General features: G+C 42.6%; 1 protein-coding gene across 2 annotated transcripts in view; it reads right to left on the reverse strand.

Annotated features, from left to right (window-relative positions):
- stk32a (serine/threonine kinase 32A) overlaps positions 1 to 16,656 on the reverse strand; it is a 64,899-nt gene that overhangs the window by 21,296 nt on the left and 26,947 nt on the right. For both annotated transcript variants that reach the window (XM_070983622.1, XM_070983623.1), the window contains exon 6: positions 6,185 to 6,222. In XM_070983622.1, coding sequence (XP_070839723.1) covers positions 6,185 to 6,222 — 38 coding nt within the window. The remainder of the gene's footprint in view (positions 1 to 6,184; positions 6,223 to 16,656) is intronic.

The following is a 16,656-nucleotide window of genomic DNA, read 5'->3' on the forward strand; positions in this document are numbered from 1 at the left end:
ATATGGCCTAAAGACTGCCAGTGGCCTTTAGTGTGTATTCTCATACTTATACCTTATAATCATGTGTGATTGCTGAGAAATTAAGTGTTCTTATAAACTTATCATGATTTTTAAGAGAGAAGAAGAAATGTACTTTATTTATCACACACAGGTTACTTGCACACTAACGCACACAGGCCATGCTTCCGTGAAATTATTTTCTCCGCCTTTAACCCATCCTTGGTCCGTCCTTCCTCCACGGCAGACCAGGAGTGGTGGCCTGCCAGGTGACAGTGGCGCCTGGGGACCCAACTCTGTTCATCACCATTGGTCAGGTGGTGATCTTCTTGCATGTTTTTAGTGGGGGTTATTTTAAGGAGGACACCCTGGGTGAACACGGGGAGAACATGCAAACTCCACACAGAAAGGCCCTTTTTCCTTGGGCAGGCACTGAAGGCATGGTGGAGGACATGCCACCAGCGCCCACAGCGGGATTTGAACCGGGACCTTTTAGCTGCAAGGCGACAGTGTTACCACTTGTTCCACCGTGCCACCAAAACGATGGTTGAAGAAGACGGATAAAGAACACGTTCTTATAATCTTGCTATGTTCTGATATAATCTTACACTCAGTAACCATATTGTTACATGTTATGATCTTATGATGTTATATTATGCATGTACCATTAAAGATTGTGTTTTTTTTTTTTTTTTTAAGAAATGAACAATTAATTAAGAAATAATGGTGTAACTTAGAACAAATCTTGAGAAAAAGAAAAAGTGTGCCCTGAGGCTGCACTGCCACTAGGTCAACACCAGCTAAAATAAGAGGAGACTGTTAAGGCAAGTCAATGGCCCAATGATAACCTAATGGTGTAAAAACATGCAGACTTTAGAAAGAAATTAGAGGAGGTCCCAGAGGTGGGAACAGACCCTTACCAAACTGGATATAAGACAGAGCATTAACCAGTGTAACTCAGAATCCTTTGGGTTTGTACCTTGTGCATATCTGAACTATTCTCCTTATCCTGTCTCCAGCTGATCATTTTTGAACTCTCTCAAGAAGATTTTTCCTTGAACAATTGGTCACTGTTGAATTTGATTTTTGGGCCTTTGTGGCTTGAAACTTCGGTTTCTTTCTTCCACAACAACTGTGACAAAGGTGCAGCAGGACTCAAATGTCGCTCTAGACTTTAACTGGAGCTTCTTTCTTGTTTTCATCTTTAATGAAGCCCCCTGTCTCTGTCACATCCTTATCTCCCTTTTTTCCTTTTCTGATTCATCTCTCTTAGCTTTGCAGAAGACAGATTTAGGACAGGGGTTTTGCACAGTAGCCGACGGGAAGAAACAGACAAGCGTCATCAAAATGTTAGGCCAGAAGTACCTACGAGCAAATTTTTAACCAAAGTGTCATTCTGACATCAGTTCAAAACAGCTCAGAGGATGGCGATGATGATCCTTTGCATCATCATATTTGCTCCCATTAGGTCTAAAAAAGGCAAGCAAACGAGTCAAAATAAAATAAGTGTGAAGTGTGAATAAATTAGAAATGGGTAGAGAAATTAAACTCTGGTCCCACCCAGCTGTCATGTTTTTCAGGTACCTTCTGTTGATTTCTTATGCTTATCTGTTTTTCTGTCTTTTGTTTTTTGGTTGTTTTTATTGTCTCTGTCTTGCCTTGTCATGTCTCATGTGTTCCTTGTTGTTAGTCACTTGGCCAATAGCAGAATCTTTCAGACTCATAGGTTTGCTCCAACTTAACTCACAGAGTTGTCAGGTGTAAAGTAGAATCTCAGTGATAGAGCAGATATGGTCCTAAAACTAACAGGACACAAACGTGGGATAGTCGTGGACAGATGGCATTAGTCAGAGAGAGATTAAGAGATGAACTATGACACAGTTTTAATCTCAGCCTTATGGAAAATGTACAGTACATTGCTGTTGGGTAACAGAACTACACTCTCATGTTCGTGGATTACTTGCTGGTTACAGTGAATGGATGTACAAAAGCGGCTGGGTCCATTGTGATTGAAACAAAAGTGGACCCCAGGGACGGAAAACAGCTTATTTGTGACAGAGTGCTTTTAATTTAAAGTACCATTAGCTGCTGTAGATTGACTAGCAGGAGCCTGCTTGTTAGAGAGAGAGAGAGAGGAAGCTAATCAGCCTGTGTGACGTAACATATTAAAATCACTGAACATAACAACCCAGCTTAGCTTGAAAGTTGCTGGTCCTCTGTTTTTCATTTTCAGCAAAGTCACTGTTTTCATGCTCTGTCTGCTCTGTCAAATTTGGCAAATTTGAGTTTGTTAAAATCATACATGTAGTTCAGATTAGTGCTTTTCCCTTACATTTATAAGCTCTAAAATCTAGAGTCCATGCGTGAGATTAACCCTTGTTTGTCTCCAGTCGTTCTGTTCCCTGCCTTGACTGCTGAAGTGTGTGGTGGCTGAACAAAGGCTCAGCAGGTTTGCTGGTGGCTTAGTTATCTAACGTGTTTTACTGGGATTACCTCAACCACTGTGGAGGTTTGATCCTGGCGTTATGTCACGCTGCTGCATGTCTCTTCTATTCTTAATTTCGTATGCGTTCTGTGACCTCAAGTCACCCCCACCACAGATGACATATGTCACGTATACTGTGCATACACAAATTAGTTTACTATTAGTCCCATCCTGGATCTCTGTTGGCCATTTCAGGTATCTACACTTTTGAATACTTCTTAGCATCGTGTAACATGACTCAGCTGTCCAACTCTCAGTTGCCTTTTACCAAGTCAGAATCCCTATGTACTTCGTTTTCCATACCCATGCATTTCACTCTCAGTGTTTAATCTTATTGGCATGCGTCCACATTTCTCTGTTGACGCACCCGAATGCAACGCAGAGGACTCCAGCAAAACAAATGAAGGGTGGCAGAGCAAATAAAGTTCAACCTGGCTCAACTTCTGCAGCAACGGTAATGCACTGTTATCCACCATTGTGTGCGTTGGCCAGTCAAATGCATGCATTTTGATTTGAAAACGCTCTTCTTGTAATATTATAAACTGCTGTGCATTGTTTTGGCAGCTGACAGGCATTCGAACTCATGGATCAATCGCCCCATAGCTGCACTTGCTGGGTCTTTTTCGTTGCCTGCTGGTACCTGAAGCATCGTGCCCCAGCAGTGCAGCCCCATGCATGTTAAGGCAGGATTGTTTTTGGTCTAAATGCCTGTTTAGGCAGGCATTATACACAAGATCTGCTCACTGTACCAAAAGCTACCAACAGATCAACAATTCGGTCACAAAGATGTTTGTAATTGTTAGCTGACCGTGGTGATCTGTGCGATTTTTGTGAAATTTAATGCCCATTGTATTGTGTATCCACTACCTCGGCACTGGCACCTGTTTTCAGCCTATTTTTAATTCCATCATTTTACTTAAGCTAACTCTACCTGCTATTTCTTATCAGGAAAGATCATATACTGTATTTCTCTAAAGAGTCCCATGGGTGTTGGTGCGGTTTCCCTCATGATATTGCTTTAACATAGTGCCTGTGTTCGTAGCATGTGTGCAGGCTCATAGTGGATAACCTAGACAACGGCCCTCTTGGAGCTTCTCCCAGCATCCTCGGGCTATGCCGTTTAGCACAGCGCCAGTTCACGTGTGCATGAGTAAATTGTTTTTCTGTATTTGAAGCAGCTCCCAGAGGAATGGGTCAATTCCAGCTTGCAAAATTGACGTGGTGTGCAGTGAAACAGCCTTTTCCCCCTCCTCTGATACCTCCTGTTGTTTTAGGCTTTAATGGAGAGGTAAACTACGGGTCTGCACAGAATAACAGTGGGGGGAGAATGCATGAGGGGGAGAGAAGTGCTTCTTGAGTTTAAAAGGACGCGCACACAAACAGAGAGAGAGAAAAAAACCCAGGTGACCGTCCGATGTCCTATGGAAATCAGGCTGAGGCTGACAAAACTGCCTTTCTCTCTCTCGTCCCTCTTTATCTCTCTTCTTCACGTATCTCCTCCTCTCTTTGTCTACCCTGCTTTTCTTCCTTTGACAAATCTGTCTTTCCAGAAACGTCTGCTCATCGCTTTCCTTCTTCTTGTGTTGTCCTTGTGGCTCGCTCTCTGTCTTTCTTTGTCTGCTTCCAGTTTGTAGCGACAGCAGGGCTCCTGTCCCACATATCTGCTCAGCTCCCTTGAGCAGCTGCCCAGTGCCCTGCGAGATCTCAGGACTTGTGTGTGCGTCTGCTCATGTGTGTGTACGATATGGCTAAAAGTATGTGGACAGTCTTGGTCGTGGACTGTTTTTCGTGGTTACGACTGCTTAGTTCCGATTGGGGGAAATCAGTTTATAAATACAGTTACTACACATGATCATCAAGAATATGTGCAGTGTACTGTAATATCTCCTCTTGAGCCTCTTCATACACCTGTGCCATAAGAGTTGAGGTGTTGTTCAGGTGTTGTGTGGCATCCTTGTATTTCCTGTGTAAAGTAACTGTAAAGTTGATGCTCAAATGGTCTTTTAATATACAGCCTTCTTTTAATCTGTCACCTCCATCGCTTGAACCAGGTGTGAATTCACGATGTAAGTTTAGTCCATTGAGTATATAACCATTTTTGTCCTTATTAAAGTAATAGAGCTGGCAATAGTTTACAAAATACAGTTATTTGCTTTTTGAAAATTAGATTAGAGGATTAACATCACTCTCATATTTGTACTAATATGGAGCAACAGCCAGCAGCTATCTTACCTTAGCACAGTGTTTCTCAACTCCAGTCCTCGGGCCCCCCTGCCCTGCATGTTTTAGATGTTTCCTGCTCCAACACACCTGATTTAAATGAGTGGCTCGTTATCAAGCCACTGCAGAGCTTGGTGATGAGCCGATAATTGGGTTAGGACCAGAGTTGAGAAACACTGCCTTAGCAAAAACACTGCAAACAACCGGCTCTGTCCAAAGTAACAAAACTCTGTCTACAGCACCTCTAAAGCTCACCAATTAAAACCTAATATCAAACACAAATATAAGAAAGACACAGTGCGGCTTTGTGAGGAGTTAAATGCTGGGCTGTTTCTCGGCTGGATGCAGCTACTTCCTGGGGTCTTATCATCACTGTGAGGTTATTGGGCAACCATGAGAGACTCCTGTTCAACTTCTGTTACTCAATGCCTGCAGCACAGTGATTCTGATGCATGTACTCCACATGGTTCAAGAACAGCTCTGAATTAACTTGCCTTGGATAGGCAAGTTAAGCTCATTTTTACTGCAATGGTAAGGGGTTATTAATTAACAGGTGAGGCTGTATGTGGGGGTCCAGACTCCAAGCAAAGAGTTATAGAGGGTTTCAATGTTGTAATACTTTCGCGCATGGTGTTTGTGTTCATACTGTACCATCATGTCTGTCTTCGGATGTCTGCGTGTCTCTGCGACGGATCATAACATGAAGTAATTTAATATTCCTCTTGATTAACATATTGATGAAGAAATTTACAGTCTGTCTTTATGTGGCCTTGATTTGTAATCGTTCCCCTCTGTCACACACACACACACACGCACACACGCACACACGCACATGCACACACACACACACACACACACACAAGCACACACTGCTCTCTGCCTCTTTTCTCATCGTGTGTGCGTGCATGCGAGATGTCTATCTGTGTGAAACTGAAACTGACACTAAAGCCTATGATGAGACTTAATCAATCATTCAGAACCAGATTTTCCCTCAGAGAGAGGAGGCATGATGAATATCACCCTGTCCTCCACCCTCCTATCACATCCCTCTGTCTTATTTCATCCTAAAGCTCAGAGAAAGAAAACACCATGTAAATGTCACAGCGCTTCACCCAACGCTGACTATCACTGTGGGCAGACAATAAAGATGCATGCGTGCGCACCTTCTCTTTGTTGCATTTGTTAAAATAAGGTATGAGGTATTTACCTTCTTTATGCTGCAAGGCCTATGACTGTGAGACCTGCCTCTAAGCCTTTCAACTGCTTTGATCTGTGCAGAAGTGATCCCAGAGGTCGGAGGTTTGGTAAAATCCTTCATCAGAAGCAGTTAGGTCTCGCATTTGTAATGCTAAGCCAAGTCACCACGTGAGTGAAGTCGAATATTAACAGATGGAAGCTTATTGTACAGTTTCTGGATTTTGAAGTCCACCCCCTGACATCCATATGAATGAATTAGAAATAGAATCAGACAAAGGATCTTACCGTGTTCATCCAGGAGTATGTTGTCAGGTTTGATGTCTCTGGAAGGAAAAAGATAAACAGTACAGTGAGATTAGTATGTGTTTTTGTGTTTAATATATAAATTCTAATATGCAGTATTGTTTGGAAAACAAGCAGTAGAGAGATTTACAATCTCTAGCCTTGAGGAGGATGCAATCAGAGCAGAGTCTTTAGACAACTGCAGTTAAATCTGTAAAATATGAATATGAGAAGGCCGGTTTATTACCTTAAACCCCAAAGTTTTCTTGATCCTTATCAAACTTAAGCTTTTGGCAATCCAACAGCAAGAAGCTCTGTGAGGTCTTGGAGTGTTTGTGTGCGTGTGTGCGTGCGCAGACATAACTGTGTGGTTTTTGTATCTCAGTACCACAGTGATAATAGGCAGCGAGTCTGCACTGGCCTTCACTCTGCTCGCGTCAGTTCACTTTAATATTTTACACTTTCAAGGCACACATTTTCATGAAGACATTTTCTCATGACTCAGAGCAGATTTTACTAACTGTTTACTCTGAGGCTACATCACAATGCCGTGTCTGTGGGCGTGAAATAATGAGGTTATTTGTTGAAGAGCCGGCTTACAAAATGGCTTTGACACTTGAAACCAGGTGTTGCAGCCCCCAAAGTTAAAGCAAGAGACCACTCGTAGAATTAGTTTTTTGAACATTTTGAAGGCACTGACAAATAACCCAGCTAATTATTTAGATATGGGAACTTGTCTGAAGGTCATCACTGACATATGAGTCATCCTTCAAACTTTTATTCAGATTAGAGAAGACTATAACTTGACTTTCATGATAGCGACCCCCTTAAACCAGTCAGAGGAATTATTTAACACAGAATCAGAGAGGTGGTGTCAGACAGAGTTGACACCTCTGCTCTGTGAACGTTACTGTAGTCACCGCCGTCTCATCTCACCCTTCACATATTTGGTCCCATGAACAGCCTTAAAAATATACTTTAAAGTGGTAATCTAAAAGCTCTTTGACTTTGGTTTGTTCTTCTTTTATCATCTTCAGTAATAAGCTCACATGGCTCTCGTGTTTCAGCACCGCACTTCCCACAGTTTACCTGTAAATAAAACCGTGTGGGCGCTACTCTGATGACTTATCTACTGCTGATGACGTTTGAGCCTCTGTAGGTGGCACTCTCCTCTTTATCTGTCCTGCCAGGGAGGCTCCATTGCTCATATTAATTGCCCAGTTCTTGCTCTGAATATGCTAAACAAACCCCTTTTCCTGCTGCTGAAGTTAAAGCACTTCCTGTGTGTCAGAGTGACACCCGTAGCTGCGTGCACAGATCATCAAATGTAAAAGCTTCCAGGAGGTGACTATGGAGTAGGCTGACTCATCGTTTTGTTGAATCATTTTGCTTCAGTGAGTGACGAAAATGGTCATATAATACCACAGATCAAAACGTTTTAATATGACACCCCGTGTCAGGCATGTGACGACAGCAAATGAATATCTAATACTTTTGAGGGGGAGGAAGGGACAGCAGGTGAAGCCGTGGGAGTAGCTGAGACACCTGAGAAGAGGAACAGGTGTAGACTGAGGCTCCTTTGCCTCCTGCTTGTTTCTCATCATCCCTTGTGTTTTCTGTTTTTCTCCCGTTCTCAAGCAGATATTTGTTTTTCTGCACCTATTTTTTTCTCTTTTTCTTTGACGCCACATGAATCCAAAATGGCACCCAGAAGCAACACAGTTACTCCAAATTCTTCTGGAAGCCGAATCTGTTATTGGGAGTAGAAAACTACCAGTGCACTAAAAGCCGTGTTGAATCTGGTGCAAAGACTACTACTGTGCAGAGATTTTATGAAAATAAATTACATTGTTAAATTAAATTGTACAGAGGCACATACACTGAATACAGGGAGTATTTTCCTGGTTCTGTAATTTTATTTTTCCATTTCATTTTCCAGACACTTCTTACTTCTCGACGTCTTTTGAAGTAGTTTTAGTCGGGAAAATGAACCATTATTCATTCTATTTCTGTTTTTGTGCCAAAGAGACATTTACCATTTTACATTCAGCCACTTGTGTCCTTTTGTTGTTCTGATTACACGCATTTGTTGATAATCGCTCTCCTTGCTGAATCACCCTTTCTTCTCGTGAAAGTAATGTTTTACTAACAGTTGCCATATTAAATACTCTGCAACACAGGAGACCCACAGAAAGCAAATTAGCAGAGAGGAGAATGCATTTTAACCGCAGACTTCAGAGCAGCACAGACTTGTTACAGAGTGACATAAAGGCAGCAGTAACAATATCAAGGTCCCTGATGACAATCAGCCACATCAAAGAACAGCTCAGTGCCCAGTGGCGTCCCTTCTGGCCATTTATTTGAACTCAACGCAACATTATTCTCCTCTTTCTTCTCATTATCCCTGATCTTTATCTGTCCTTCACACTGTCAACCTTCTCTTTCATCCCTAACCTTAGACTATTCCTAATAACATAACGTGCGTGGATACTTGGAGACTCACACACATGCTGAACCACACTTAGATCCTGTCATAAGACACATGTGTGTGTATTTTTTTTTTATCTGAGCACTCCAATCCTTCATGCATGTGTGTAGCTGCAGACTACATTAGTGGTAGGGTACAGTGTGTTCTCAGCTCCTCTCTGCTTTCTTGTCTCTGGAACGCATCCCCACAGCTCTAAAAATGCTTTTGAACCGGAGAGACGACATTCAATATTCAGCGGCCTTCTCAAATGTTCCATTTGTGCTTGATGATCAACTGCAGCGTTCAATTTGAGAATTGCTGCACCCTGAAATTGACATTGACGTTACAGTGTGAAGACGCCTGTTTTGTGGACATTAGCAGCGATGGCGAAGTGAAGATGCTTTTCCTAAGCATTCTCAGGTGTGCGTTTTTAACTCGTTTTGTGATCAGGCCAGCGGACGATTTCAGTAAATGACTCCTATGGCACCAAAACACTGTGGAGGAGGGAGGGGTCATTGCATTTTAAATGACCTTCTGTTGCAGGAGACAAAATAATACACGATGCAGATTTTGAGGGAACAAATTTGGCAAAGGAAGCAGGAGTGCAATCCAGACTTCAAAACAGTCGGGATGTAGTGTAAAACATTTACTCATCTGAAAGTACAAAGGCAATATATTTAATTTTCACCTCATCATCTTCACTGATTTTTGTGAATATGTGCTTATTCTGAATTTGATGCCAGCGACACGTTTCAAACAAAATGTGGAATAGCACCTGTTTGGAACATTCCGCAGGTAAACAGGTTGATTGGTAACAGGTGATAGTATCATGATTGGGTATGAAAGGGGCGTCTGCGAAAGGCTCAGTCATCCACAAGCAAGGATGGAGGGAGGTTCATCACTTTGTGAACACATGACTGGATAAAGGATATTACGGCATGGGCTCAGGAACTCTTCATAAAGCAGTTGTCAGTAAATGCAGTTTGTTTGCAAACTGAGTGTATTCTGCTTTTATTCATGTTTTATACAGCTTCCCAATTTTTTTGGAATGGGGTTGTAGAAAGCAAAGCACATTTGGACATCTCGTGTTTTGTTTAATCACAACAGTATTGAGACTGTGGCACCGTAACACACACATATCATCTTTGTGGCAGTCGAACCCACTGTGCATCCTCAGTGTCAGAATGAGAGTGTCTCCTCTAATTGAGCCTGCCGCCCTGTAGGAACCCAGCGGTATTTAGCATATCAAAGGCCATGCTGACCTGTGTTTTGTGTGTGCCTGCATGTGCGCGCGTGTGTGTCTGCGGCACACACTCAGAGACGGGGACAACCTGTGGCATGGAGCTCGGCTCATGGGTGCTTTGGCGGATTGAATGGCGCCGGCCCAGATGGGGGTGAGAAAGGTCGAACATGTAACCCTTAATTAGCTGACATTTGCCTCAAAGAGAGAGGAGGGGCATGTGTTGCTGCTAAAAAAGCAGGCTGTAAGTGAGAACATGGAAGACTCTTTTGTAGCTAAAGGCCATGCTGCCATTGTGAAGCCACAGGACAAGAAGGTGCTCAGACAAGTGGCTGAAGAGATAAAGCAAAGCAGCGAGGCTCGTTAGGAGGTGGCTCGTGGTAAAAGCCAAACTTTTGAGGTAGAGCTGGTGATGATGGCCATGACTGACCTGTTCCTCCGACAGCAGACATTAAGGAGCAACTTAACACCTGTTTTAGCTTGAAAATGCTTCCTTCACATTTTCAAAAACCGCCGTCGTCTGGGGCTGTACTGGTTTGAAACACTAGCTAACACCGGCAAGGGTGCAACAGATGCAGCTGAAGGAATGGACAATGACAGGAAAGCAGATGCGTCTGAGTGCAAGGCATGTACATTTACCTCAAACACATACTGTAGTTAAAGTAGTCAGCTACTTCTATGCAAAGAACCAATTAACATTAGTATGACATCTCAAAGAAGTGAATTTAGTGAGTGTTTTTTCTTTAAAAGGGAGCCTCTGCTATCTAGTAGTAGATGGATACCAGTAGCTTAAATTACTATATAAGTGTTATGTTACACGAAATAATGAGATTTATTTAAAACCAGAACAAATGAAAGAACAGTCTCAGATCTGCTTAATGGGCTCAGCCCTGCATAAACAGCGGTTTTGCACTAAAATTGTCAATATTTTATAAAGCTCAGAGACTTATGAAGCCTATTCTTACAGTCACAATCAATGCTCACAGTTTCTCAGTTGCATTCGGTTTAATGATCCATGAATTAAGTTCTGTTTTCATTTCACTGAAGCTGACGTAAAAGAATTACCCAACAATTACAAACTTAAGTCTTTCTGTCAGGAACAAAGTCATCATGAAAAGTAGGTCAGACTGTAACGATGATGTCTGGGGAAAGAGCACTGCTGGTATTCACAGGATATTGTATTTTCCTTGACTCAGACTTAAGTGTTGACCCTGTGTTCATCGCAATACATGAGGAGCTCTGATTTTGATTATAGTTATTACCATGCTGCGATTATTTTGACAGATATTTCAATGTGAGTCATAATTTTCGAGGGAATGGTAGTTTTTGCATTTCATTTTCACTCAGCAAAATATGAAAATGATGATATCATTTTCACTGTACCAAACAATCATGTTCCTGAACATCTGGAGATGATATTTTGAGTAACTGTTGAGTGCTGCCATTTCTATCATTTCAGTTTGTCTGTGCAGTGTGTTTTGGATGAAGTGACACATGTTTTTTTATACAGTGTTATTGATATGAATTAAGTAACAAAGTCTGAATGACTTACTGTTCATTTCTACAGTAAAAGATGTGAGAGGACACTTGAGTTGTGGCCTGAATATTTCATTCTCCCCTGTGTTTATTAGCCTGTATAACCACTATGCAACATCTATTAGTGCTGAGAAACAGATGGGTCTGTTGCAGCCCCAATCACACCAGTGCTGTGTGAATACGGGACTGCTTGGCTAGGTGACACCTCAACCATCTGCAAGCGTTTACCACTTTGAACGGGATGACACAATGAAAAGGTGCGTGGCATGAAAGAGTTTTCTATTCAATGAACTGTCCTCTGAGAAAAAATGTGTCGGGAAATACTGGAATAAGTAAACTTGGATGTAGAAGTGTGTGACTGTGTGGGTGCCTGGGGTAGGACGAAAGTATTTTACTTCAGCTTCTAGATCCAGATCCTGCACCGTGAGCTGACTATCGCATCAGCAATTTGTAATCATCCGCCATTCTTCGTTGCTGCAGTCGTACATGAAATTGGGGCTTTTTTGGGTGCACGTTTTCCCTGAATTTCCTGTTTCACCTGACAGCAAAAAGTGAGAAAACCTTATGATAATTGAAGGCGCTTTACATATGAATTGACAGCTGTGTGTGAATCACTTGGCCCGAAAAAATGGAAGAGAAACAGAAAGACCGGGAGGGAGATATAAAGTAAATGTATAACGATAAACTGAGAAACGGAGTAAAGAAATAATTTGTGACGTACGGACCAGACTGAGAGAGAGGAGGTGAGCAGAGCTAGGAAGCCAGACACTTTTACATTTACTGAGTGAGAGAGCTAAAGGCGGGGTCGTGACGATTTGAGAGAAAACAGAATATATAGCTAGTTTGAACGGATAAATCAAGAAAATGGAGAGTCAATGAGACGATTGGAGTAGAAGGAGGGGAGGAAAGCGAGAGAGCTGTGGGTAAATTTAGAGAGATAGGCAGTGAGTACAAAGGCCAAGCATGGTAAAGAAATGAAGTGAGCAGTAGGAAAAGGCAGGAGTGGATGTAAAAACTGGGGCTCTCCTGTGTGAGGAGTGAAACGAAGGGTGAGGAGAGCTCGGCGCAAGCCGATCCCCCTGGCTTTTCTCTCGGTTGACTGACCCTACAAGCTATTACCAGGATCTAATGGCCTCATTACAGCCTGCTATCAGAGGCAGAGGGGTAACTGAAGCCTGTACCTGGTCATACGATACTGCACTGATACTGGAGCGGCCAACACACCTGAGAACGGAGGCTTATGGACACACACACAGGCACAGATCATGCAACCAGGCAGCCACACACTCCAATCATTCAAGGAACTTATGAAAGCACGCACATGTCCACACATATATGCTTCAGCAGCCTGTTTGAGAGACACAGTTCTCAAATGTTGGCACATTTTATTTCATAAAAAATTCAAAATAGATTACAAATATCAGCAGACATTCAGTGCCAGCTTTGGTATTTGATAGTAGGGCTGCAATGGTTATTTTCAGTATCGTTATTAATATCGTTATTAATTTGCAGATGATTTTCTCCATTAATCAAATAATTGTTTACTTTCATTCATTTATTCATCTTCTATACCCGCCTGTCTCTTTCGGGGTTGCGGGGGACTGGAGCCTATCCCAGCTGTCAGTGGGCGAGAGGTGGGGTACACCCTGGACCGGTCGCCTGTCGATTGCAGGGCAACATATACACAGACAAACATTCACTCTCACACTCATACCTAAGACAATCCAAGAGTAACGAGTTAACCTAATGAGCATGTTTTTGGTCTGTGGGAGGAAGCCGGAGTGCCCGGAGAGAACCCACGCAAGCACGGGAAGAACATGCAAACTTTGCACAGAAAGGCCCCGCCTGACCCACAGATCGAACCGGCGACCTTCTTGCTGTGAGGCACACACACTACCTGCTGCTCCACCGTGCCATTTTTTTTTTTTTCAACCTTCATATTGCTGACAAAGACGCCTGAGAAAACCAGCAAATATTCACATTTGAAGGCCATTTGATATTTGGTATTTTTCCTTGTAAATTACTTGAACAATTTCTCAATCATCAAAATTGTCGCAGATTCATATTCTGTTAATCGACAAATCCATTAATGGACTCGTCGTTTCCGACTGTGCCAAAAGTACAAGAGTATTGAGATTCAATAAGCAGCTCTAGTTACATCATGTCTTACATTTTTCTGTTTCTGTAGCTTTGGGCAAAATGTGAAGTGGATGGATTGTTCTCAGCCTTATAAAAATCTTTAATTCAGTGGATTCCCGCTAAATTCAATTCAATTTGAAAAAAATGCGAAGCTGCCTCAGTGAAATTGCCGTTGCTGGTTTTCTGGGCCTAGATTCCAGGCGGTTTAATCAGAGGCTCTTTCATGGCTCTGCTGCTTTAGTAGCTCTCTCCTCCACTCCAGAATAAAAGCAGAGCGCTGTTTGAGATTGTGCCTCTCCCTCTCTGCCACAAAGGAGAGTGGAGGGGCTCTGGAAGCCCCAGAAAGCCCACAGCTCAGCTACATCACACGTTCAGCACACACACAGACACACATGAACGCGATAAAACACAGTTGCACAGAAACATGCAGATACGCGTGGTGACAGAGTCCCTCAGTTCTACGTGCCCACGCCCACCAGCCAACGAAGAGCGAGTCAGACAGCCGCTGCCTTTGAACGTGAATTGAAAGCCCAACTAGACCCACAGAGACTAACAGCTCCACCCCAGCAAACTGCTGCGTCTCTCACTCACCCTTTCTTCTTCCTGTTAAAGAAAAGCAGCTCTGACAAGTGCGAGAGTGGCACAGGTGTATGTGCGTGTTTCGCCCCGTTTATGCACATGGGTAAACATTGTGTGTGTGCGTGACAGTGGCAACCGAGAGATGTTCATTCCTTATTCATCAACGTATACTGAGTGTGTCTGGTTGACGAAAGTCGGGCTTGACAAGTCCCCGGTCTAATTTGGAGCTGATTTTTGGGAGGCGGCGAGTGCACAGCAGACGCTGAAAGCAGCCAGTCGGCACTAAAAAGCCAAGGCCAAAACTCACATCACAATTACCAGTGATGAATAATTCACTGAGTCAGAAACATTCAAGGAGTGTTAAAAAAAACCTTAGCTCTCTCCACCCTCTCTGCCTGGATCTTTGACTCCATCTCTGCCTGTAGCTCCTTCTTTCTGTCTCCCCATCTGCCTTTCTGACTGCTTGAATGCATTGCTCTCTGCCAAAATCCCGCTCTTTCTTTCTCCTCCAGGCGGGCACGTGAGTTAGGTACACAAGCAGGCAATTAGTGATGTTTTTTGGAGCAGACTAGCTAGTAAACATTCTATCATGTTCAGAGCGCAGACCTCCTCCCATCGGCTAATCTGCTGCTGTGAGCGGGGTTGAGCTGAGGGAGATTTTCCACAATGATAATGCTCAATTCACCATTTTGTGGTGGAAATCAGAGAGCTGGCACCAGCTGGCACCTTAATCTGTATTTATGAAATATGAGTGTATAATTTCCCCCTCCCTCCCTTCCTCCCCTCCCTCCTGGTTCTTCTTTTTCTTCTTCTGCTGGGAAATAAAACATTAACACACTCCATGAATAAAGAATACTTCACTTGAAGACATGACAAACGCTCGCCGTTTCCAGCAGCTGATGGAGAGTAAGAGTAACGACTATGCCTGCATGCCTCCATGCAATCTGCAGTACTTTATATTATCTCTACATTTTAAGAACCACCCATTAGAAGACCCACTGAGACTGGTTTTTCCTCCTCTCTTTCACCTTTAATTAACCATATAGGTGAATTAAGACCATATTCCCTTTTGACAGCTTGGCGAAAGACCTCTAGAGGAAAGGGGCATGAAAGAGCAAATAAATTATTTGATGCAGAGCTACACTTCGTGCCACTCCCTCAGAGAAAAAGACAGATCCTGCACAACCAGGACTAAGAAATTAGGATGAGCTAAAGAAGAGCTTGAGAAGGAAATCAAACTGTAGGTAGAGAAAATAGCACAAGAGGGAAAAAAGGGGGAGTGATGCTGAGAGAGATTATGAGGGGAAGGCATGATATACTGTGTGTGTGTGTGTGTGTGTGTGTGTGTGTGTGTGTGTGTGTGTGTGTGTGTGTGTGTGTGTGTGTGTGTGTGTGTGTGTGTGTGTGTGTGTCAGTGGGAGTGAGGCAGGAGCTTGTAAAAGAGAATCCTTTTTGGCTGAAATAGGTTTGTTGCTGTAACAGCTGGCCCTCAGTATGCTTCAGTTCATTTGTTAAGAAATAGGAAATCTGAATAAATCGACTGGACAATTTCTAAAAGACAAAAAGCGACAGTGTGTTCATCCATCCCCTTTTCCAGCCTTTTTGTGGCACTGCAGCTGGTTACAGTACCAACAAACTTTTCAAACAGCAGTAAAAAGAGAATTTGCTGGCGACTATTTTCAGTTGTGAATTAACACATACTGTATTTGAAGCTCTAGTGAGTACTTGCAGCAGTATGTGTATGTGGGATTGAGTCAAAACTGAAGACTACAGGGTCCATGCTGATGGTCATGACAGAACCAGTGCAACAATATGGCTCAGTGATGTGTTTTTAATAGTTCCTGGACAGCTGTTGAGGTACAGAGTAATAACATATTGTATATCATCTTCTGCTACACTGTATTTAATTCATGGTTTTAGTATTTTCATGGTATTTCGTTGACAATTATTATTCACCCATCAACACATTATAAATAGAATAAATGTTAATTTTTTAGGCACCACTGGGGAGGATTTAGTGATGTCTAGTGCTGTAATTGCAAACTACATCCAGCTGAGTACCCCTCCCGTCATCCCCCCCTTTCCAAGCGTGTAGGAAAACCTTCAGTTGCTACAAAACTCAAAAATGCAAGCCTCTCTCCTTGATTTGTTCATTCTGGGCTCCTGTAGAAACGTGACGGTGCAACATGGCAGACTCTGTGGAACCTATTTTCATATGATTATGCACTAATGAAAACTTAATTCTAAATATTATCTTCTTTTTCTGACATGTTTTTCCAATAGATCCCCTCAAATCATACACACCGGTCCTTTGAAATGACCATTAGTCCCCTTTGAACGGTTATAAATAACAAAATGCATGGCTCAAAGCTGCTGTACTCTCTATAAAATAATAAGAGCACACTGTGCAGTAGCAACCAAGTGTAATACAAATATCTTGAAGAAGTGTTTTGTAAATGCTTGGTTTTAGTACATTTTACAGCATATTTTTGAAATACTGAGAATCTGTTTTAA

The sequence above is a fragment of the Chaetodon trifascialis genome, chromosome 16, assembly GCF_039877785.1.
Source record: "Chaetodon trifascialis isolate fChaTrf1 chromosome 16, fChaTrf1.hap1, whole genome shotgun sequence".
Classification (NCBI taxonomy): domain Eukaryota; kingdom Metazoa; phylum Chordata; class Actinopteri; order Chaetodontiformes; family Chaetodontidae; genus Chaetodon; species Chaetodon trifascialis.